We start from the raw sequence: 26,494 nt of genomic DNA on the forward strand, positions 1-26,494 counted from the left end.
AAAGTAATAAAATCAAAAAATCTTGACCGCTACTAGTTCAAGCGCCAATTTCACTATTCATGGATTCCCAAGTAGCAAGCTCACTTAAAAATGATAGGATAGCGCCTGATTTACCTATCAGATTGACATTATTATGTTAGCAGTTGAAAGTGACCAACACCAAGTAATTTGTTCAGACACAGTAGAACGCTATAAAACACAATAAACTTTTTAAACAGCAACATATCCAAAAGCTTAACTTCGAATGCGAAATAAGATTGAACCACAACTAGCAAACACGTGAGAAGCAGCATCATCGGACCCTTATTAACTATTAGAGCAAAAAAACTGTCTCAACAATCCCAACCACCACAGCCGTAGCAGAAAAGAGCAGGCAAGCAACCATTATGCAACAATGGTGACACTGACCACTTCTCCAGATTACAGCCTCACCCCCTTGCTTAATAAGATTGTCCAGAAAAGATGCATAAAAAAGATGAAATCAGTTCGTCACTAGATATATACACATGCAGCGCTGCTTATCTTCTTTTTCTCACCCATCTTTCTTCCTTTAATGGTCTCGGGGATGAGGATGAAGAAGGTAGTTGGGAAAGTTGGGTCTAAATTATGGAACCTGCTAAACCACAATAAACACATGGTTTGCTATCAACAAAGAAACTACCAAACTATCAAAGTAATACTATTAATTAACCTAGAAAGGGGTAATGGTCCAATGTGTCCAAACTATCAGTTACATACATCACGCCTCAAACACTGATGGAAAGTCACTCAGAAAGTGTGCATCGCGATCTCTTACAAGAAAATGCACCGATGCAACAGCAGCATCTGCTTTCGCAAGTATCAACCAGAGCCATATATATATATATATATATATCTGTCATGCATCTTCATAACAAATGCACATTTTCTCCACATTGATTTTAACTTATAGAGAACTTCCCTTCCCAGAGGTCAAAGAATCCCTTGTTTGTTCTTTCTGTTTCTCCCAAATCAGATAACATTACTTGCCAAAGATAGTTCATGAAGTTCACTTAGCATCCATTCCTCTCCTGTTTGACCACCAAGAACAATGGCCCTTGTCCCTCCAACAACGCACGTACTGTGTCCCCAAGCAAATCTCGGAGGTCTCCCAGGTACATTTAATATCCTCCATGTTGGCTTCTCATCCGTTGGATCCAGGATATAAAGCTGTGAGGCAGAGTGAAGACCCGCCACAGACCCACCGAAGACCAATATTCTGCCACCCGGCAAGCTCACGGCTACATGATCAAGTCTTGGAGGAGGAGCTATGCCCCCTGGATTTCCAGCACCAGGCATACCACTGCCGGTTACACATCTCCAACACGGTTCTTCTTCACTCAGATCCATCGTGAAGACATCGCTGGAGCGGAAGCGCAGGGGACCACTCTTTGCTAGACCCCCGAACATCAAGATTTTCCTACCACCATACACGGATAATGTGTGACCCAAACGAGAAGGTGGGGTCCACGCTACTGGTATCTCTGTCCAGATGGGCTTCTCCATTGAGAGGTCAAGCAGAAAAGTGTCACTAAGCAGCACTCCGGAATCTGCACAACCACCCGAAACAATCAATTTTGTCCCATCAAGGGTACATGAGCTGTGCCATGATCGTGGAAGTGGAGGGGCCCGACTTGAGATTTCACGCCAAGTTGGTTGCTTGGCATCCAAATCCAATACAAAGACATCATTGAGTAAACCTTGCCTTCCACAGCCTCCAAATACAACCAAATGAGATCCGTTCACACAAGAAAGCGTGTGGCCCCAACGACCAGGAGGTGGAGAGCTTACTTTGACGTGTTGCCACTCTGGGTTGCTAGAGTTTAAGTCCAAAACAAAGGTATCGTTCATTGGTTGCATGTTGACCCCTTCCCCACCAAAAAGAACCACCCGATTCCCAACAGCACATGCACTGAAGTTGCAGCGAGAGGGTTCAACGGCACCTCCAACAGTTAGCTTCCTCCATGCTGCTGCTTCAAGAGTGGTGAGTTCCCTTGCCAGTCTACCCCACCCAAGTCTCTTTGCTCCGGGCACTGCCTCTAAAACTCGAGTAGTTTCGCTACCCCAAGCATTTTGACAGACCATTCTCCAAAGATCCTCGTTCTTTGTTATTAGCTCGTAGAGTCGCCTACAGACAGAGCCAACAGATGCAATATCTCTGGGAGTCAAGCGTGAAAGAATCTTGAAAGACAGGACCTCATCACTCAGTTGCAGTATTCCACAAGCCCCACCACGAGTGATACTTCGGTTCGAATCTGCAATTGGCCTGTATGAGGAAAGACTGGAATGGAACCAGTCAGATGTTCTTGCAGACTCCTTCGTTGAAGATCCTGGAAGTGGACCCAGATCAAGATTTGCTTCAGTAAAGAACTGGATACCAATAAAATGAGTTATTATGTCGTCATCTCCATATATAGGTGTCACACGCAATCTATTCATCAATGGAGATCCATCTTTCCTAAAATTCAACAAACTGCCTTGGAACTCAATTCCATCTTCAAGGCATCTTCTTATTTCTGAAATTACAGTAGAATCCACCAGGTGATGCCTTCTTTTTGCAAATGGACCTCTGCATTGCAAGAATCGACTGCCACAGAATCCGACAGAATCAGAATTAGCGCACCACTTCAAGCAAATAGTATTCACTGGTAAAAGTAAGTGTTACAGACAGCTTAAAAGTTAAAGCAGTAAGAAGAGTACAAGTAATCCATTCAACTGATGCTTTCAAAAGTCTAGAGAACATCTTAGAATACCTGACATTTTAATTGACTTCATATATTATTAGCAAAAAGAAAACCACACACAAAGATGCACTCAAATCAAAGCAACTCGATAAGTTTTTGTCTCAATTACTTGGGGTCGGCTACCTGAATCCATTTCCAAAACCACACGAGGATGCGCATCTATGCTAAAGGCTTTTATATCAAAGCCAAGGGAATTAAAGAAAATTATGTTTATGGATTCATAGTTAACATTTATCATTAAAGCAATCATGTAACAATAATGGTAAACTAAGCACACATTTAATCATACAATGGCCAATGCATACCTGCTAAATTAAAACCTAAAATAGGCTGCTCAGGCCATTATTTTCCCTTTTCCAGGCTGCCCCCCTCCAACATCAGGGCCTAAGTGGGGATGACAGCAAAGTGATCTTGTAAAACTCCACAACCACATGGGCAATTCACACTTCAGAAACAAATCATGATGCGAAGTCTTTGTAATCCTATGCTCAAAACATATAGTATTACTTAAAACATATATGTGGACACTAAAATTTTACACAAGTAAAATAAGACCTACGAGGGACAAATGAAAACCAAAAAACAAATATGCGCATTACACACAAGGATATCTCATTATTAAGGATTTATTTTGGATTCAGAAGATTCGGGTCCTCTCCAGTTCTTAATATACTTTGAATGTTCACAGACAACAATCAAAGACGGAGAACAAAATTTAACCAATCAAACAAAATTCTTGTAATAATTTGTGAACCATTTTTGCTTATGCATACCACCAGAAGCTTCAACAAAATAGATTCGTTTTGCGTGAACATCATTGAGGCATCAGGATTCTAAGACTTGTTAACTAACATGAAAAATTCAAACTAAATGCATATTATTTTTAAGGATCAGAAAGTGCATAATGTAATGCAAAAAAGAAACAAAAAACAAAGTAACTCAAATTTTCTAGTCTTGTTTACATGCAGTTCATGAAATAATTTATTACTGTGACTAAAAATTGGCTTGGAACCTAGTTTGTTAATGCATGGTGGGTTTGTAAGGAAAAATGCACAACAGATTTCTAAATAGCATACCCTCAATTTCTTAGAATAAGATCATAATAAAAAATAAAAACAATAAAAAATCCTGAAATTAATATATATTATCATATGGACTTGATTTAAGCACATATTAATATCAGTAGATATTGTCAACAATAAACGTCAATAAATCCATTTGTACCCGTATATTTTTATATATATTCTAGCAAAACTATACATGCACATGGCCAGCATGATTTCTTTAGACTACTGAAGAAAAGAATAACTCGCAATTGGATACACCAAATTTGAAGAACCACTGAACTGGCAAGGAGTAAAGATAAACATCGAATAATCAAATTTGCAAATGTCGTTTACAGTTGCTTCCTTGAGTATTTAAAACGGTTCATCAAAATTTCCACCTGATATTGTGTTACCACAACTTCATAGCTAGGCAACTTCAAAGTGATCTCTAGGACGTTATTTTTATGGCGGCTGATAATCCCTATTCAGAAGTTGAGCTAGCAGGTCAACCAGTGCCTGAATTTTATAGCCTTAGGACTTTTGTGTATTATGTCTAATTTTGCTAAGGAAAGAGGCATTGTAGCTATGTTGCCAATCATTTGCAGGTCTGGTGAGCAAATAACAAAGAGTCGCAATTCCTAACATGAAGTGGGTAGGTCAAAAGGTCATGCCTCAAATTTTGTGCCACAAAAACAAGTGCCAAGCAATGCCTCTCAATAGGTAAGTATCTCTATTCTGCTTCTTGTACCATTCTGCTGATGATTACAGGGTGTTCATGGCCATCAACTTCTTGTGCCAGAAGTGTTCAAATAGAGAAAAGAGTGGATGTGAAATACAATAAGAATGGTTCACTTGTGGCGCGTGGTCATAAGTTTTGAAGAGAAGAGAAGGGCCTTGGCAGACTCAAAGGCTTTATATGTTCTTAACATGAAAGCTTTGCTCCTTTTTTCAAGAGGGAGGACAAATAATGGGAAAAAAACTTTTGAGAGCTTTTATTGGTGCCATTTCCAAATAGCATGTGCTTTTGTGAAATCCGGCTCAATTCCATGGTGATGGATTACATAATCAAGAAACTTTCCCAAGGTAACACCACAAGTACACCTCAACGGGCTTATTTTGAACTTGTATGTGCAATAATTACTGAAAACTCTTTTAAAAAATCTTTCAAATAATCCAGCTCCACCTTAGATTTCACCAATAGGGTAATCCATATAAATACAAATTTTTTTGTAGAATCTGTCACGAATTAGGGCCATTAGAGCTCTTTGATATGTTGAACTGTGTTCCTTAACCTGAATGGCATCACAGTGTTACAGAAGACTTCAATATGTGCTCGAGGGCAATTGTAATCAGGTCATAACCCTTAAAACCATTCATGAAGAAAACCTTTAGCATCCTGCAATTGCATCTATTAACATATCAACATTTGGCAAACACAAATCATCCTTTGGACAAGTCTGATTAAGGTCATGGAAGCCCACTGTCACGGACTGGGCGCTTGTTATCCTCCCGAGAAGCCAACTCCACAAGTGGTAGTGCGTACCCCGTGCATTATGCCCAAGGACCAACCCAGGTGATGCAATAAGGATCTACCCTACCTGCCTTGCAACTCACAAACTAATGTGCTTGCAAGGTGCTTGGTGTAGAACTCGCATTACCAATAAGTCAGTACATGACATGCTTGCTACCACCGCCAATCCCTGACACTCTCGTCAAGGGGGCATTACCCTACATGCCTCCATGCTTGTCTGTTCCCCTACCCATAGGAAACCTACCCTACGTAGTTATTTCTAAGTTATCCGTGTGACACTTAAACAATCACAAATCTCACTTGGTGACGCTAAGTCAGCTTAACTCACAAGTTTGCAAGAAAGACAAGCAGACAGAGAGTTTGACATAATGCCTTTGTATTCACTTTAGAGCAACTTGTACAACTCTTGATTGGTGATTGGAGCAAATGAGCCCCAGTCCTATTTATAAGCTCCTTTGGAGCATTCTAGAATACACAACAAAATGGTATGTAGAAGCTTCCCATGAAAGCCTTCTTACAAGTTACAAGAACATTCTAGACTGCCTTCTAGAAATATCTATACACATATATACAAGTCTAGTTATATGTACAAGTGTGTATGTACTTGAATTCTCTAGGGCCTTCTAGAATTCTCCATGGTCTCATATTTTCTAGAGTTTGTTAGGAAGTTCTAGATTCTTCTATTAGCTCTCATTCTTCCAAGCTCCCATCTGGATATATTGGAGAATTCAACAGGGATATGGCATTCTCCCCCACCTATGTTGGCGACGACCTCATCGCATCCTCCTCACGAAACCTTTGTATTAGCTCTTGGAATTGCCACAAAGCGTCGACTGGCTCCCAACTAGCCTTGCTCTCTAGTAATCCTTTCCATTGGACTAAGTACTTGGTGCAAGGAGGTACTCCAGGTCTTCGAATGACTTGGTTGGCCATCATGTATTCTGCTTCTTCGTCGCACGAGGTTATGACTGCCGTTGGTGCTCTAGATGACTCTCCTCGGCTTGGATCTTCCTCATTAGTATGATAGGGCATCAAGTAGCTCACATGGAAAACAAGACGGATCTTGAGCCTTAGAGATAGTTGTACTCGGTAGGAAACTTTACCTATCTTCTTTGTGATTGGGAATGGGCCTTCATACTTCCGTATCAACCCCTTGTGCACCTTCCTTAGGGACTTGAATTGTTGAGGCAGTAGCTTGACAACCACTAAGTCCCAACTTGAAATTCCTCCGCACGTCTGTTTTTGTCGGCCCATTTTTTCATCTTCTTGGATGCTTTGTCCAAGTATGTACATGCTACATAGGCTTGTTCCTGCCAACCTTTAGCAAATTTGAATGCTGCTGGACTCCTTCCAGTGTAACCCGACATTACTGTGTGGGGTGTTAGTGGTTGTTGTCCAATAGCCAACTCGAATGGGCTATGGTTGGTGGACTCACTTCGCAGCATGTTATAAGAGAATTGGGCTACATATAGCAACTTAGCCCAATCTCGTTGATAGGCACTCACGAAGTGTCTCGGGTAAAGCTCCAACAGAGCATTTACCCATTTAGTTTGGCCATCACTTTGTGCATGAAAACTAGTGAAGAAATGCAGATCTAACCCCAACATCTTAAATAGCTCGGTCCAAAATCGCCCTGTGAAGCGAGGGTCGCGATCAATGATGATGGACCTCGGCACACCCCAATACTTCACCACATGTTTTAGGAACGACCAAGTTGCTTCTTCCGCAGTGCAATCCATGGGGACTGCTATAAATGTGGCATACTTAGAAAACCTATCAACCACCACTATGATAGAGTCATACCCCTCTGACTTAGGCAATGCTGAAATAAAGTCCATAGAGACACTCTTCCAAGGCTTTTCAGCTATAGGCAGCGGTTCCAGCAACCCTCCGAGTGCTTGTTGCTCCACTTTGTCTTGTTGGCATACTAGATAAAGTCTTCACATACGCCTCTACATCATTCTGCATTCTTGGCCAATAATAGGTTGATTCCAGCAACGCCCTAGTACGCCTTTGTCCTGGGTGGCCTGCCCACTTTGTATCATGGCATTTCTTCATTAGATTCCTCCGTAGGTAACCGCACTTTGGAACGTAGAGTCATTTCCCTTTCGTGTAGAGTAGGCCATCCTCCACCCAAAAGCATTTAGTTTTAACAATGTTGGCTAATACAATGATGCCTTTGGCGAGTTGGACATGTTGCAGCCCTTCTTTAATGAATTCGACCAACTCCCCCCGGGGTTTGCTACCCAAAGCAGCCAATTCCGCCTTGCGACTTAATGCATCGGCCACGAGGTTTGCCTTTCCCAGCTTATACTCCAAGACGTAGTCAAATTTTGCCAACAAGTCTTGCCATCTAGCCTGTTTAGGACTTAACTTTTTTGGGGACTGAAAGTAGCTAGTGGCAACATTGTTCGTTTTGACCACAAACTTGGATCCCAACAATAGTGTCTCCACGTACACAAGCAATGGATTATTGTTGTCATCTCTTTCTCTTGCACTGTGTACCTCCGTTCAGTGTCATTAAACTTACAACTTTCATAGACAATAGGATGCTCGTCTTACATAAGTACTCCTCCAATAGCAAAATCAGAGGCATCTGTGTGCACTTCGTATGGTTTGGTGTGATCGGGTAGTCCCAAGACTGGTTCCTCCATCACTACCTTCTTCAAGTCATCAAAGGCATCTTTGCACTTCTTTGACCACTCCCATGCCTTGTCCTTCTTTAGGAGATTGGTGAGTGGTGCTACCCTCACCGAGTAGAGTAGCCTTTTACGAAACGCCAATAGTAGTCAAGGCCAAGGAAAGACTTTAGCTCTGTCACTTTGGTAGGAGTTTCCCATTCTTGTATTGCCCGCACCTTGTCCTCGTCCATCATAAGCATCCCTTCCTTGATCTTGTGCCCCAAGAACGTCACCTCGTTCGTTCCAAAGGAGCATTTTTCCTTTATCACATAGGGCTCATTTTCTTTCAATACTTTGAATACCCTTCGTAGGTGATCTACGTGGTCCTTCAAGGTGCTGCCATAGACCACGATGTCATCTAAGTAGAACACTACGAAACGGTCCAAGTAAAGATGGAAAATCTTGTTCATTAACGTACAAAATGTGGCTGGGCACTAGTGAGGCCAAATGGCTTCACTACGAACTCATATGAGCCATATCGAGTAATACAAGCAGTTTTAGGCTCATCCCCAACTGTTATCCTTAGTAGTAGCTAGATCTCAACGAGCTCTTCCAAGCTGATCAAACAAGTCAGCAATTAAAGGAATAGGATATTTGTTCTTGATAGTTACCTTGCTAAATGCCCCGATAGTCGATGCATAGACAAATCCTTCTTCTTTTCGAATAGCACCAGAGCACTATAAGGGGCTTTGGACGGTTAAATGTAGCCAGCATCCATCAAGTCCTTCAGTTGCCTCCTTAGTTCTTCTAACTTGGAATGCTATGGCGAGCGGCGTTATACTTGGCTCCAACTCGATCTTATGATCCACCTCCCTTCTAGGTGGTAATTTCTTCGTCAATTTAGGCGGCATCACTTCTTTGTACTCATCGAGTGCCATTTCTATCTCCTTAGGTATTGACCCCAAAGGTACATCATTCTTCTCGTTTGCCATGGCTTCAAGGCAGGTCTCCTCTCCCTTCTTGAGGCCTTTCTTTACTTGCATAGCTGAGAGACGCAGGGTCTTGAACCCTTTTCCTAGCACCGTTTGTACCACATAAGGTGTGTTTTCCTCCAAGATTGCCATGGAGCGTAGGAATGGTACTGGTATTGCCTAGACTTTCCCCAAGAAGTCCATGTCAGTAACAACTTGGAAGTCATCCATAGGTGCCGCCGTGAGGTTGATCTTGCCATTCCATGCACCAAGGCTGATGTCTACCCCATATACAACTCCATGCAAGGGTTTTGCCTTTGAATTAATAGCCTTGAGCCATCCAGACTCTTTACTAGTCCTTAGTTCCAACCTTCTGGCCTCTTCCATAAAGACAAAGTTGTGTGTAGCTCCCGTGTCCACCATTGCACGAGTAGGCTTCCCGTTAAGGCACACCTCCACATACGTCAAGCTCTTGTCACCTTGGGTAGATGTTGCATGCTTTAATTTGATGGCATTGAGTAGTTGTAGGGATCCCATGTGGGAAGTCTCCTCTTTTTCCCGTTATTCTATCATGGCATTGAAAGCTTGTCTCCTAGGACACTCTCTTGCCCTATGTGGTCCATCACACAAGAAGCAGTTGGTCTTGGGCTTGAACTTGCTTGTCTTTAGCTTGGTCTTTAGCTTTGCACTTTCCCTCTTTGCCAGTAAGCGATTTGTCGTGCCCCTCCTTGCGATGGAACCCCTTGTCTTGTCTCCCCAACCTTTATGATGACTCTCCTTGGATGTCCTGGCCTTACTTTCTCCTTTCTTATACTCGATTAGGGACTCTGCTACTGCCATGGTCGAGGCAAGATCTTGCACTCCACATCAACGCAATTCTTGCTCCACCCATGGCTCTAGGTTGTCCAAGAAATTGAAGAGTAGTTCTTCATTAGTCATACTCGAGACTTCAAGAATAAGAGTAGAGAATTCCTTTACATAGTCCTGAATAGATGATGTGTGTTTAAGTTTCTTCAAGCTCTTTCTAACTTAGTAGGCCATATCCTCAATATAAAACTGTTTCTTGAGTTCTTTCTTAAAGTCTTCCCAGGTATCTATGGTACACGTACCTTTCTCAATGTCAGCATGTCTGAGATGCCACCATAGTGTTGCTGTATTGGCAAGGTAAAGGACTACGGGTCGTACCTTAGCATCTTCCTCGATTACTGTCATTGCTTCAAAGTATCTTTCCACATGCCATAAGTAGTTGTCCACTTCTTTGGCATTCCTTTTTCCGTCAAAAGGTTTTGGCTTTGGTACCTCCACCTTAAATGTCCCCGGCATGGTCACAACTCCCCCGACTATGGCCTTCTTGCACATTGCCACATCTTGGTCTACCTCCTCCAAGTGGGCTTCAAAGCTTTCGAGCATCTTCAACACTTCAGCTTGTAATCATTGGCAACTTAGCTGTCATGCACTATGGAGTTGATGGTAAAAAGTATGCCATCATGGAGTTCTTTGATCTCCCCCTTAAGACCTTCTACCTTCTGTTCTAAGCTTTGCTCCAACACATCAAGACGCTCCCCTGAGTCGCCCACAGCAAGCTCTAACTTGGCTAGTCGAGTCTCCATGGTTGCCACAACATCGCGTCTATCTGGTTACTCATCCTTCCTTGCTTTGCCAATGTTGTCCCTCCCACGAGTTTGCTCGATCACCGTTGACTCGTTGGCACCGTAAGACATGTTGCCTTTTCTTCCCTTGTCATAAGACTTGCTCTGATAGCATGTGCTTTTGTGAAATCCGGCTCAATTCCATGGTGATGGATTACATAATCAAGAAACTTTCCCAAGGTAACACCACAAGTACACCTCAATGGGCTTATTTTGAGCTTGTATGTGCAATAATTACTGAAAACTCTTCGAAAAAATGTTTCAAATAATCATGCTCCAACTTGGATTTCACCAATAGGATAATCTACATAAAATGCAAATTTTTTTTGTAGAGTATGTCATCAATTAGGGCCATTAGAGCTCTTTGATATGTTGAACTGTGTTCTTCAACCTGAATGGCATCACAGCGTTACAAAAGACTCCAATATGTGCTCAGCGGTGAACTTTTTTGCATGTTTGGGAACCATTGTAATCAGGTCATAACCCTTAAAACTAGGGTACGCAGCGGATTTACCAATCCACCTAAACCTACCGAACCGAACCGAACCGATTCGCCGCATTTTAGACAGATGCGTGATGACTAGCAGACAGTTGCGGATTTGAAATTTTTTTGACCGCAATCGAACCGCCAAACCGTGAGAACCCTTAATAATTTGTAAGACTTTGTGTTTTCAATTTGTTTAAATATTCTGTTTGTGTTTTCAATTGAAAAAGAGTTTAAATATTCTATTGAAAAAAAGTTTTCAACTTAAATATATATATTTTTTTAATTGAAAAAAATAAATGTATTATTTATCTATATTTTTTGGTTTTAAATCTAATTCTAAAAATCATAAATAAAAAAGATGATATATATATTGGTTGATTTTTGTTTTCAAAAACAGATATAGATGTAATAATACAAAGGTATACAATTTCTACTATTACTCTGTTCATAGTTTTGGTGATTTTATGTAGATAAGGCATGCTATAATTGTAATATGTGGATGAGGCATGCAATGATTTTAATATTCTGAAGTTTCAAACTTTTTTTCTTTGGATGAGACATGTAGTGATTGTAATATTTTTTTAAGTCATTGACTGTAATACTTTTTTTTTTTTTTTTTGAGGAAATGCAGAAATTGAATTATGTTGAAAATTTATAAAATTTTAAACCGCCAAACCGATTCGCATACATTCGCCAATCCGCTCAATTTATATCCGCTGGATTGGCAGATAGATGCGGATTAATTTTCTCCAATCCGCCAATCTGACAGACAGATGGCGGATTGGAAGTTCTGTAGCCACAACCGACCCACGCCCACCCCTACTTAAAACCATTCATGAAAAAAACCTTTGGCATCCCGCAATTGCATCTATTAACATATCAACATTTGGCAAATGCAAATCATCCTTTGGACAAGCCTGATTAAGGTCATGGAAGCCCACTATCACGGACTGGGCGCTTGTCATCCTCCCGAAAAGCTGACTTCACAAGTGGTACTGCGTACCCCATGCATTATGCCTAAAGACCAACCCAAGTGACGCGATAGGGATCTACCTTGCCGCTCACAAACTAATGTGCTTGCAAGGTGCTTGGTATAGAACTCTCATTACCAATAAGTCGATACGTGTATCTAAACATTCTTTTTCTTTTTCTACACAGGAACAACATTGGCAAACAAACCAATGAGGATGTTGAATGGATTTGATAAACCCATCATCTAAACAGTTTCTTGATCTCTTTCCGTATCTATAGTTCAACTTTGTCCTGAACACTCTCCCAGGTTGGTTAACAACTTTGGCTCAAAGAGAGATTAAAGCAACAACAGGATACAATTCTGGCATTTTTTAGTAACTAGTACTCTTCTAATAACCAACCAAAGCGGGAAGCTTTGCTAGAGGCAAGCCTTTGGATTTGAATACAAACAGCAGGCCAATTCTTGTTTTTGAGGTTTAGATTGGTCTTGAAAGTATTCAGAAGTCAGCTTAACCTCTTCTACTCCTGGTTCTGACATTTTGTTTCCTCATCCTTTAGGTCTTGGAAATCGTCATAAGTGAAAGACACTCTTTCCATCGACACAAGTGTAGCAACTGCATTGAGCTTTCTTGGAGCTTTGTTATACAAGCGATGCTCCCTCCCATGCCCACACCTTTGAAAGGCATGACTAAAGCAGATGCCCCAACTCTTCCCACTTTGGAAGTGCAATGATGTTAAGTGGTTCGAGTAGCTTTCCTCATCACTTGTCCAAAAATACTGCCTACGAAACATGGGTTACACTTAACCCCTAAGTAGCACAGACACACGAGATGGCATGGACATGCTAACATGTCGATTTTTAAAAATGCAAAACACGACACGCTTAAGACACAATAAATTTTTACAAATTTATATATGTCATATGTACGAATAATTAATTAAAGATAATAAAAAATTATGTAATATAACACTAATTACATTAAGAAGTTATATATTTCACAACTTAAACATCAAGATATTATTCACATAACAATCACATTCTAGAGAATGCAAAACAATTATAGAATATTGTAAATTTGTAATAGACATGATGTATTGATCTTATAAATATTTCAAAATATATTTAGAGTGCTTAAGTAGTGTTATGATTAATGCAAAACATTATTATCATGAAGGGATTCATCATGTAGGACATGTTCAAAGGGTTCAAGGAGCGTCACCAAAGTGTTTGTAAAGTGCCAGCAAAGTGTCCGTATTATAAATTTGATTTTTTAATGAAGACAAGTTAAAGATGTGTTAGAAACACTTTAGGAGTGTCAATGTCCGACACGAGTATCAGACACAACACATTTCCTCTATAAAAGTGTTCATGCCTCTTAGCTTGCACCAAACGGATATGTAGAAGCTAGGATTTCTAAAATGTCATCTTTCCATATTGCTTTGAGAAACTGGTGTGAAGTAGAAAAAATGGCATCATAAAGATGCATCCAAACTTGTTCGAACAACAAATTATAAATAGTTTGTGCATTGACGCCATAGAACCAAGTAGACATGAAGATTTTACATATCACAGTTGGACTCTAACATAGAGTAGGGTCATTGACTCATTCCCAAAACCTGTAATCGTGATGGGTTGCTTTACAGGGTATCGATCTGGGATGTGCAGCCCAAACGATCAACAGTGGCATCGCATTTATGAAGGCATCTCCATCCAAAAAAGGTCTCTTAAATTCCACAACATTGATTACCACAGCCATAAAGAGGGATGTTAAAACAATATGGCAGATGGCAATCTGACTTAGAAAACATGATGGTAGCATTACATTGATGCTCGATAAGAGTTTTGAGCTGCTACTGAAATGCAACAAGTTCAACAAAAGAAGGTGTTATAGTCAAACCAGGGGTAGGAAGAGAAGTCAATGTAAGAGTGGGAATGGTGGCGTTGTGGGTGGCTCTGCCATTTTGAATGTCAGTAGGGGTAGCTAGGAGTGAGCGGAGCTACAGAGGTAAGTAAGTTGATTGAGAAAGTTTGGCCAAATTACCTATAATGTTACTGAGAAGAAGACGAAGAGTTTGGCCAATAGTGGAAATAGTTTGAATCATAAGGTTTTGCAACTGCTAGATAGAGGCCATCATAGTGGCTAAGGTGGTGGTGGGATCAACTTGTGCTTCCAGCTGAGGAGATGGCGGCAGAGTAGTTGGAGTTTGGTGACTACTCCTGAACCTCCTGACAAACAGAAGCAGACCAAGTGATTTTTGAACATTAGACTTCTTCGAAGCGATGATCGCGAATGCCAATCCTCAGTGAAGTCACCTAAATGAGGAATTGTTGATCGGAGCTCAAAGTTTCATTAGAGATTGGAAAAGAGGCACAAGTGACCAGATATGAAGGGGGTGACTGCAGACGAGATGGAACAGTCTAACTAAGAGAGAGAGGGGTAGTGGAAAGCTTAGGGACAGAGCTCTAGATCAACCTCGCAGAAGGCAATGTATTGTAACTTTTTTATGCAAGAGGGTACAACCTTCTATTAATGGAAGATAAGCACGTAAGCAATAACTAGATGTCCAAATTTCAAGGATTCTGCTATGATTTGTCATGACGTTAAGATTTGTCTCGAGTCTTGAGATTCCAAATATTGGTCTGATGATGTGGCCTCCCTTAGTAGTAGGGCCGTTCCGGGAACCGATTCACCCTGAAAACCCCGCCCGAACCGTTAGGGAAATTCACGATTTCAAAGTTTGATTGGGTCAGTTGCGGTTTAATGAAACTAAAAATCTTGGTTTCACAGTCGGCTGTCTGTTGATTGGGCATTGAAATCGTAAAAACCCGAGCTGACCGAAGTAGAACATTAAACAATAAGAGAATTATCCATACGTGGCAATATTTCCTTTCATCTTCAAATTACTTTCTTATCACGAATTCAATACGTGGTGTTAGATTATTGGTTGTTGAAATTCTATCTTTATCACATATTCAAACTCATCAGTCTTCACATCTTCCCAAATTTATTTTCTTTTTTTTTTCCTTTTTTTTTGTTTTGAAATGACAACTTCCCAGAGATTACTCTTCCCGAAATCTCTATCTCATACTCATTAGTACTTCTCAACTTCCCATATTTCTCTCTCTTCATATATCTCTTACTTTTTTATTTATCAACTCCCAATTTTTTTTTTTTTATTTTAAATGACAACTCAGAGATTTTTGTTCCCCAAATCTATCCCCCTCTCTCTCTTACTCATTACATCTCAACTCCCCATATTTCTCTCTCTTATTTCTCTCATCAACTCTTTAGATATCTCTAGATTTCTCTACTCTCCATACCTCTCTAACTCATTACTTCTCAACTCTTCAAATTTCTCTCTTTTTCTTATCTCACTCTAAAATGACGTTGTAACTCCCCATCTACAAACGATTTCTCTTTCTCATTGCTCCTAAAGTCCCAAAATTTTGATCTCCATTCCTCACGCTTCGCTTTTCTGATCTCTATCAACTATCGACAGTAAATCGAGAAGCATATACTATATTGATGGTGTGGAAGATCAAGAAGATGAGCAGTGGTGTCAAAGATTTCTTTGGATTGGATGATGATGATGTCCAAGTACTTTTTTCTTTTTTAATTTCCTACTCTTATAAGGAATATTGATTTGTAAGGTTCTTGTGATATACTCATTTTTGTTTTGTATAAATTTTAGGATTTTTAAGATATATTTTCTTTTCATTTTTGAATACAAGGTCAAAAAGATTGGTAAATAAAAGCTAATTGTGAAACCGAGTGGAGCCAACCGCCAACCGAATGATCTATGCGGACGGTTTCGAACTGAACAATCGGTTGACTTCGGTTGAGCATGTGAAGAACCCGATGATAGTCGGGCGGTTGATGGGTAAAGGGTAAACCCGGGCCAACTCAACCTGTGAACACCCCTACTTAGTAGGACTAACCCAAATAATATAGTTGTATTCACAAAGGTATGGAACCATGGTGAAGCCTCCATCTCTAGCTATGAAGCATGAGTACTCCAAAAATATTGTCATATGAGTACTGGGTCCTTACCCCATACCAGTGTGCATAATGGTACAACTGCATGCATACTACATAAAATACTTCAAAGTACGACACACGTATGACATAGGAATGACTCGAGTATAGGTTGGGCACATTTTGGATACTTTTGTGGGGTCAAATTAAGTGGTCTCAAGTGGAGTGCTTGTGGCATATTAACAGTTAACAATAAAATTAAAAGCAAAGTTTTATAGAACTATAAGGGGCGCAGTACTTGACATGACGAATGGGTAACTAGGAATCAACACATTAATCAAATGAATATTGCGGAGGTGAGGATGCTAAGATTGATGTGTGCTGATATCATGAAAGATAAAATTAAAAATGAATACATTCGTAAAATATGAGCACCAATTGAAGATAAGTCGAGGAAAAAAAAATTAACATTAGATGCAATGGTAAGAAATGTAATATGAAGACTGATAGATGCAGCGGTATGCAAGGATAATATAATCGTTATAAATGGAAATGCTAGTGGTAGGGAAGGGAACCTAAATTGACATGGGGTGTTTTGGTAAAAATAATAGGAACGTTCTTAATTTAACTGAGCACACATCCCTAGACAGAGCAGAATGGCATAAACGGACTCATGTACCAAACCCCAGTTGATTGGGACACAAGGCTTGGCTTGGTTTGGTTTGGTTTATTGTATATAGCCTAAGGCACTGACTAAAGATGCTCAATTTTAGTCAATTCTATGAAACACTCATAAGAAAATTATTCAAAACTAAGCAACGTATATGATCATAAATATGATGGCATTACCCTTATTATGTATTAGTTCTTCAATGTTACAGCTTAAATCATTTGGGTAATAGACTTTCAGACAACAAAAGGCCCCAAGTTCTTATTGAAATTCACTTATACTAATTCTATAAAATTATTAATCTATAATTCAAAATTTGTAGTTACATTTCTATTCTATTTTCTAGATCTAATGAACTTTGCCTTCTCTATCTTAGATTCCCATAAAGTTGAATTCAATATTTTTTCTTGCCCTTTTGGACACTTCACAATTACTTTCAAATAATAGCAATTCCCAAAAATCCCTCCTCATGGTCATGCTTGATGTGGAAAATTTTATCCTTTGATTTACTAAAGGTATGGACCCTGGCTACACAGTATGAACAACTCTTGCAAGTTTAGGACTGAAGTCTCCAGTTAGGTATACTCTTTTTTCATCTTTTTTCAAGTTTGGAACTAAACTTAATTACTGGTACGACGAAATAAATATCATAAGGAAGCTTAATATAGACGGAGCATAGACATTATAAATTCAATGTCAAATAGTATTTATGGGATAAATTTACTTGCTACCAATGTCTCTTCACCCATGAAACATGGAATGATCACCGACTGTGGGCAAACTGCTCAAGTGTCAAATTGTCTCCTATCCGTGAAGATTGTATACAAACACCACACATGTATGACACTGTCTCTGACATTAATTAAGCATCAAGAGGCAAGGAAATTAAAATACAAAGATAAAACTCATATTTTGAGCAAGGGGAAAAAAGCACACAGATTTAGGGGCTGTTTTGTCGAATCACTCTATTTTTCTACATATCTTTTCGTAAAAATCCAAAAGCCACTAAAATAGCCAATTTCCAAACGAGCTCTAAAACACATACACCATTTTATTTCAGAATTCAGATAAGAAAATATATGTTCGTGTTCATGTTCGTGTTCGTGTTCGTGTTCGTGTGCGTGTGCGTGTGTGTGTGTGTGTGCGCGCGCGTGTGTGCGAGAGAGAGAGAATCTATACATGGAAAATGCTAACCTATTTGGTGACCGAGATGTGTTAGCATCACCAATGTTTTTCAGGGCAAAGAAATCCCTCCCTGATGTTCATAAGTGAGACGCGTTTAATAATTAAAAAAAATTGGTGTTTCATGTAGAGCTTCTTGTCGGCTCACTTTCTCACTGGTGGCTCACTCTTTAGGAAAGCCAAAAACAAAAACCAACACCTATACCATCTATACACAAATACCTACACGCCACCACCCTCCAACATATCTCCCTTTCACAAGCAAACCTCCACAACCACTTCCTCGCAAGGGCTAATTAAGATGGCAAGTTTACAAATGCCTAAACCTCCATCCCTCAACGGCGAATACACCATCTCCTAGTTCACCAAATCAAACATTTCAACTCCCCAAATCCACCCTAGCGGAAATCCCACTGCAACTTTTTCAATCTTTTGCAACCGACACAAGGATGGTGAACAACGACATAAAATAAGTAGAAAGTCTGGAAAAGGTTCTCTTAATCAAAATCAGCCTTGCTCTTTTAGATTAGTACTGCCTCTTCCAGCCTGCAAAAAATCTCTGGAACCTCTCCATAACCGAGTCCCAAACTGTCATGGCTTTGAAACAAGAACCAAGAGGAAGGCCTAAATAAGAAGGCACAAACTCCACTTTGTAACCAAGGATATCATCCAAAGAGGGAACATCCCCAACTGGTATAAGGTGCTCTACTTACAGAAGTTAACTTTCAAGCTTGAGAGTACCTCAAAGCATAGAAGCACACGCCGAAAGAAACCCAATTGTTGAGCCTCCGCCCCACATAAAATAATAGTATCATAGAGTAAATGAGACACCTTTAAAGGAGAGTCATCAATTTGCTCGATGTGAAAATGCTAAAAAAGCATGGGTACTTTTACATACATGAAACACATACAAATTCACTCTTATAAATTTTTGCCATACCCCAAAAGTATCTAGTATGCCCAAGTTGTACCTCAGCTGGAATAGTATTTTCTTCTATATAGAGGTGAAGTTAGTTTCATTGGATTTTTTTTTTAGGCATAGCATTATTTTAAAATTAAGCTTTGATTTGTAAATTATTTAATATGATGACATTTAATTTTAATATACCTTACTTATGACATTAAATGTGAAATGTAAGTTAGATCTTAACCTAATAAACCATTTTACTAATTCTTACACTACTTAGTTTGTTTACAACCATACCAAGTTGTACCGTTAACCTACTTTATTAGATTTTAGCATATTGGCATACTTGTACCGTATCTGTACTTGTACCCGTACAGCTGCTAAATCGGAAGCCACCTTCAAAGTTCTTCCTCTTGACGATTGTTGGAGCCCAGCCCACTTAGACATCAAAAGGCACCCTAGTCTCTTCTTCCCTCCTAGATCAAAACCCTAACATCCATCTCCAAACTCATACTTTGGAATGCAAAGCACCTCTTCCCCTCTAGCTAACAATGTCAACTTCCCAAACCACCACTTCGGCCAAGTTTGGCAGTATGCCTCTCTGGCTAAAAATGTCAAAAAGCTATAATAAAAAAAAATAAAAATAAAAAAAGGCAACCAGAAAGTCATTAAAAAGCCAAAAAGTCAAAAAACTACTAATAAAGCAAATCATACACTCTAGTCATTCACGTTTTTCCATACAACTAAAAAAAGTCACTCCCAAATACATTTAAGTATTTTCCACCTCATAGAAAGGCCAAAAATCCAAAAAACCAATTTCCAAACGAGGCCTTAGGCTCCCCGAAAAACACCTTCCCCAACTAATCTGCAAAGCCTCAACCATGATTACGGCGAGCCATGAAACTTCAAAGCCAACCAAGGTGATACAGCGTGATCCTGAACCATGTTTCGTCACTGAGGCCCACTTTCCATCACCATCAATAGCATTGACGTCAAATGTCTTCTACCCAAGTTGAATAATCCTTCACTTCATATCTGGTTCTACCCAAGCACTAAAACTTATCAAGCAAGGATCTTGAAACAAGGTGAGATGAACATGTTGAACCCATAATTTAGCCAAAAAATGACATAGATGGAGTGTTGGAAAATAGGACTCTTCATCTAAACCCAATTATCAACATAAAGCTGTTCTAAATTAAGGTCCTATGGTCCCGTTTGATAGTTTGGATTGGATATAAGAGTTTGAGGAGGATATGTAATACCTAAGGATAAGGATGAGATATAATATATTATAGGATATGAGATGGATTATATATACTGTTGGGTCACTTATATTAGGTTTGGTTAAGATAAGATATATAACAGGAGAGTAATTATTTTGGACCTTTGGATGAAAGATGAGTTATGTCCGACTGTGGGGATATACAATACCCCCGGGGGGAAGGGGTATTGCATATCTCCCTTTTGCATCATATACTATCCGGACTCCCCATATCTAGAGCAACCAAACACGGGATGTAGGAAAACAAAAAAAACATGTGGGACCCACCTTATATCATATCCGGTCCCACACCCATATCTGACATTTATATTCGGTAAACAAACAAGGCCTATTAGTTTTGCTAAACATAAGTGTAAGAACATAACTACATATTACACACTACACCAGTGTTTTAAGAAGCGCGCCTAGGTGCTAAGCGAGTCGAGGTTCAAGTGTCGCGCTCAAAGTAGGCGAGGCAAGGTAAGTTACGAGAAGCGCAGGTAAGGCGCTGAGGCACACGCCTTTCGATTAGGCTCAAGGTGCACGCTTTGTGCGCTTTGCCATCGACTGATCTGTTTTGTGTTTGTGTACTAGCCATCGACTGATCTGAGCTTCGACATCGACTGGACTCGTCTTCTTTAGGTTCATCTCTCTCTCTCTCTCTCTCTATATATATATATATATATCTTCTTGATTCATATATATATATATATATATATAATATATTATGTAATACCTATTATGTAATATATAATATATAATATACTTATAGATAATATATAAAATATACTTGATTCATATATATATAATATTATATAACACCTATAATACCTAATACCTATTATATAATATATAATATACAATATACAATATACTTATAGATAATATATAAAATCTAATATATACTTATACATAGTAATTAAAAAAATAAACATATGTATGCAAAATAAAATAAAAAAATTAATTGAAACACATTATTTAAAAAATATAATAAATAAATAAAATAATATATATATTAAAAAAATTAATTGTTTTTTTTCTTCTTCTCTTATCTTCTTATCAAAAAAAATTAATAATATACATATTAAATATTTGCTTATGTTGAAAATTGTGTTATATTAATATTTTGCTTAATTTCTATAACTTGCGCCTCGCTTTGGTTCGGCGCACACCTTGCCTCACGCCTCGGCGCTTAGGCTCCAGGTGACCTTAGCACCTCGATGCGCCTAGAGCTTTTTAAAACACTGCACTACACAATGGCAAATGCATATGGTCAATACTTTCTTCAACCTTTCTACACAAAATACACTACTATAAAATCAAAGAGTAATTGGATCTCCTTTTTCTATAACAAATAATTGGTATTAAACTTCTTATGAGCCACAAGACAGAGAAAAAACTTTTACTTTAAGTGACAGAAACATTCTAAATCACTTTAGGAGGAGTAAAAAGGGGAACAAAAGGCTTATCAATTAACTCATGAAACATAACTGGCAAGAAAACAAATCCGATAAATGAATGGACCACACTCTTCTATACATGGCATCACGCCTCAAAAAAAATAACGAACAATAGTTAACAACAATGCCAAATCATTAACATCTCGCTCAATGGGGAATCTCCATAACCATTAACTTAACAAGCTCTTTTTCTTAGCCAAGATATTCCCAATGGAATGTTCCCCCTTTACACTTCAGAAGTATGTCTATCTCATACCCTTACCCCTAAGAAGCACGAACAATTGACATGACATGAATACAATACGGACACAACGACACGACAATTACGTGCACAGAATATATAATTTTATATATTTATTATATTTTATCTATATGAGTATATTATTCTAAGACAATAAATAAATGCAATATAACATTAATTTCTATAAATTGACATCGTTTTTCTTTTATCATCATGTTCTAAGTTATTTTATTGAAACTTATAATTAGCTATGTGTGTGTCTAATCAATGAACACGTGTATTTAAGCAATGGACACGTATGTCCTCCAAATGTCCGAAGAGTGAGTCTAAATTTTTTTTAATTTAAATAAGACACATTTAGATGAGTGTCGGACATGTAATAGGAAAGTGTCCGACGAGTGTTGGTGTCAAACACGGACACACCACCTTTTCATAAGTGTCTGTACTTCTTAGCCTTACCCTAAGTGTTGAGTGTACATTCAACACGAGCTCTTGTGCACATTTAGAAGAGTCACTAGTCAAATTTGTTTTTATTATCAATTTTATGATTTAAGGACAATTTTGTAGTTTCATGACCTGGGTTATCGCAGTGGGCCACACATGCAAGTTAGTCTTTAGATCACTATAAATCCTTTTACTATAGCTCCAAAATATTATCAAGAGTCAAATTTTATCAATTTCCTATTTTAGGTCTTATAGTTTTAATCCTATTAATGGTAGGAATGACCCATGAACCTATATACCTATGTAATCTTTTTATTCAATAAAAATGAGTTCAAGTATTTTTTGATATTTTAAGATTCTATTTGTGTGGTGAAGCTCTATCGTTGCAATTGTCATAAAGATTCTAGCTAAGGTTCTTTAATTCATCTTCTCAAGATAATACAACCTAACTTGGATATTACTTTTTTTTTTTTTTTTTTTTTTTTTTTTTTGAACAATCAGTAAGTGGGGAATAGGGGAGGGATTTTGTATCGCGTAACATTGAGACTCCAATGCAAACATCACACCCGGCAATGGAATGCCTCATCTAGTAGGCCAACTCTTGGATTACCAATTATTGTGGTGGATTTTAGGCCAAAAATGCTTGTTGCACACTAGATGTTTAGAAACTAGTTGCTAGTGCTAGAAGCCTTTTGATGACACTATTTATGAGTTATAAATGTTAAACTGAAGCCAAGAAATAGAGTATGAATTAGAGTTCATAAAGAATTGATAGGCCCCACTTTGGGGAATAGTAGCATTGTTGTGTACGAGTAGTAGGGGAAAAGAATCTAGGAATTTATCATATAATTCCTCAACCTTCACCCTTACAAGCATTGGGAAAAATCAAACAACCACAACCCCAAATCATCATTAGCTCAACTCCATGGCATAGAGAAATTGAATGGATCCTCATGGGCTTTCAGACAACTCATGGTCCAACTAGATCTAAACGTCAAAATAGGAAACTAAGACTTATCCTAGGCATAATAAAGCTGAAAAAGAAGCCCACAAGCCCAGCTTGACTTGTAATATGATGCGAGCTATAGCCCATTCCCAACAAATTAAAAAATAACCAAAACACCACTACCTTCTAAAATTAATAAAACAAGAATAAACTTTAACAACAGCAGTTAATCAATAAACCTGAACAATATGATTTAAAATTAAACCAAGACTCCATTGTACAAAGTCCTAGGCATTCACTAAGAAAAAATAAGATTTGCGCCGTTTTCTTATTCATGTCATTTCCTCTTCTTCATTTTCTTCTTTTAATTTCCTAGAACTTTATTGATATCCCAGCGCATGCTGTAAAAGTCCTTTTCAAAACCCAAAATTCTATTTAAAAACCCCTCCTTACTCCTTCGGGTTCAGTCATCCTAGCACTTAAAAGAACACAAACCAATTTTTGGTTGATTACCCCAAATAGCATTTCCCAAGACCCTACTCTAACAGAAACTGTTCCAAAGAGCTCCTAACTCCAAACTCCAAACTCCAAAATACCAAAGAGCTCCTACCCTATACTCTCAAAATCTTGTAACCCGCCACTTTAAAACTAAGACAATTGCATGCATCTTTTCTTCTACCTTATGAACCTTTCTTCTACCTGAAGTTTTAAATGTTATGCTAAGCCACCCACTCCTCTCCACATCATTCTTCCACTAACAGGCCATGCCACCAAGCCTGAAGAAGCACTTAGCGTCATGCTCTCTAGGCACCAAACAATGCACTAAAACGTGGTAAGAGTGTTTCATAAATATATATACCCTTTCTGTTAGTTGGATTTTCTATGTAATCATCCGTGACATATACATATAGCTCTTCAGTTTCTTGGTATTAATTATGCGTAAATTGTTAAGGTGATGAAGATACAATGAAGAAAGGTTGTTGGTTAGCTTCTAATATAAAAAAGAACAATCGAGGGTTTTTAATTGGCATAAAAATGGGCTGAAACCCACATCAGAAATGAGAAATGCAGTTACAAAAAACAGGAATTAAAAGTGTTGGTTGAAAGAATAAAAAGGTAGTTACCAATTACGGCCAAGGACCTCTTCAGCTCGATAACCAGTCACCATCTCGAAAACAGAATTGACATAAATAATAGGATGGTCTGGCTCTAAGGCATCGGTGACAACGAACCCGCACGGGGCTGGTTGGAGCAAACTGTCGACGGGAAAGGGGAGGGGACCCCCATCGTTCAATAGGAACCCTTCTTCATCGCCGCTCACATCAGAATTGCTGTCCCACTCCATCATAACTCCTACTCCAACAACTTTCTCTTCAACCCATCATCACACCTCAAATTCAAAACCAAACCAAACCAAAAACAGAAGCAAAACCCTACCCTAGTATATCTATGAGCACAGCAAATCAACACAAACCTCAGCTGCTTACTAGAAGGTGGAGATAGAAAAAGAGGAATTAGGGTTTCTTTTTTTGGGGGGGTTATTGTGTTCTGTTTTGGGGTATGAGAAAGATGGAGAAGATTGGTGAAGGGAAACGAGTGGTGGTGAGCGATGTTTGGCTAAATTAGCTAACGGCCCGACCTAGTAGTGAGAGAAAGAGATGTGTGTTTTTAGATATATATATATAGAGAGAGAGAGAGAGAGAGAGAGAGATTGAGAGAGAGAAGACATGTACGTGGTGCAGTTGGGAAATATCTGTCCGGAGGGGGTACTAAATTTACTGTGTGAATCGGAAAAATCTGGGAGTCTACGCTGCGGTATGGGCATTGGGCTTTGGGCCAACGCCAACTTTGGCACATGTCGGCATATGCCTTCTCTTTTTTTTAAACCGAATAACGCGAGTGCACTCCCTCTTTTACTGCTACTCCCCACTGGAGAAAGTATGCTGTCAAGTTGGCCCATTTTCTCAAATTCGAAGTCTATTTATCAACCCAAAAACAAAAACAAAGAAGGTCACTCTGGGAATGATTTTTGGCCTTGATTTGATTAATTAATCTGAATAAATTTTTAATCAAACCTACCATATGATTCTTAAAATTTCAACTAGTCTATTCATGTAGTCGATTTGGGTTTCTGAAATCATTTAAGTCACTAATTTTGAATTCTAAACAGAAATCATAACAAATAACAATTGTGATAGAGACCTCCACACACTCATTCCAACCACTCATAATATGGGGACGACACATACATGAGTGGACCCCCACACACATCAAGGGGACAAGATCAAATTATGGGTCATAAAACCCCTAAAAAAGGGGTCTCAAACATTTCTGATTAAATAAATACAATCATGATATGCACGTTCAAGTCGTCACATAAATGGTGATCTATCTTCTCTACACATTGGTACATGGATTTGAGTATATTTTACTCTTTTTCATGAAAAGAGATAGATTACATCATTTTATTTTAGTTCCATTGCCTTAGTTTGCTTCCATGATCATCACGTGATACTTCATATTACTTGATGATCGAAGAAGCCAATCTATCTTTCCTATGATTGCTTTTATGATTTGAGTGATGGATTGTGTTTCATTTGATTATTACTATTCTTTCTCTCATTCTTTGGTGATTGAGATTGAGATTTTCTATCATGTTCATTAGAAAGCTTCCATGGCTTGAATGGATTTCATCCTCTCATCATTCATGGTGATTGATGATGAATTCATCAATTCTAGCTTCTATTTGCATGAAAAGAGAATTAATGTTTCTCTCTTACATTTTTATGTTAGAGAAATACTTTGGCTCATTTTCTTTTATTTTGTTTTGTTTCTTAGCTTGTTTTGATTGATAGCTTCTTTATCTTCATTTGGTACCCTTGTTTGTATAATTAATTAATTCATTATATATATATATATATATATATTTAGTTTCTTCCTTCATTTTTGCTAGATTTCTTCTTTTAGCTTAGATACATGTTTATTCATCTTTCTCTTCTCTCATTTCTCTATCCCTTTTATTTTGGACTTTCCATATCGTTCTTGGCATCACGTTTTCTTTTTCATCATTTCTATATTTTACATCAATTTTTCATGCATAAGACTCAGCTCATTATACTTAGTGTTTTCATCATTTCTTATGCGATCTTGTGCACAATACCATTTCTCTAGATGGTTCACATATCATAGGCTAGTAGTCATATCTTTAGTTGCATTCTTATGGATGTGTTGCATTGGTTTCTTACATCTAGGATCAGACATGTTTTCTAACATTTTTTTGCGCTTGGCTAATGCAAATGAGTACTAGGTAAACTTCTTTCATCTTCATATCCCAATTGTATACCATGTTTATTATTTTACCATGAGG

General features: G+C 38.5%; 1 protein-coding gene across 1 annotated transcript; it reads right to left on the minus strand.

The window, feature by feature from the left end:
* Positions 1 to 280: 280 nt before the first annotated feature.
* On the minus strand, positions 281 to 25,083 carry LOC114266847 (adagio protein 1). The gene is made up of 2 exons (XM_028207775.2): positions 24,252 to 25,083; positions 281 to 2,605 (listed from the first exon to the last, which is right to left on the minus strand). Exons 1-2 carry the CDS (start codon positions 24,473 to 24,475, stop codon positions 991 to 993), a joined length of 1,839 nt encoding a protein of 612 aa, XP_028063576.1. The 5' UTR covers positions 24,476 to 25,083; the 3' UTR covers positions 281 to 990.
* Between the last annotated feature and the right edge of the window lie 1,411 nt (positions 25,084 to 26,494).

This window comes from Camellia sinensis, chromosome 3 (genome assembly GCF_055761805.1).
Source record: "Camellia sinensis isolate YWXY chromosome 3, ASM5576180v1, whole genome shotgun sequence".
Lineage (NCBI taxonomy): Eukaryota > Viridiplantae > Streptophyta > Magnoliopsida > Ericales > Theaceae > Camellia > Camellia sinensis.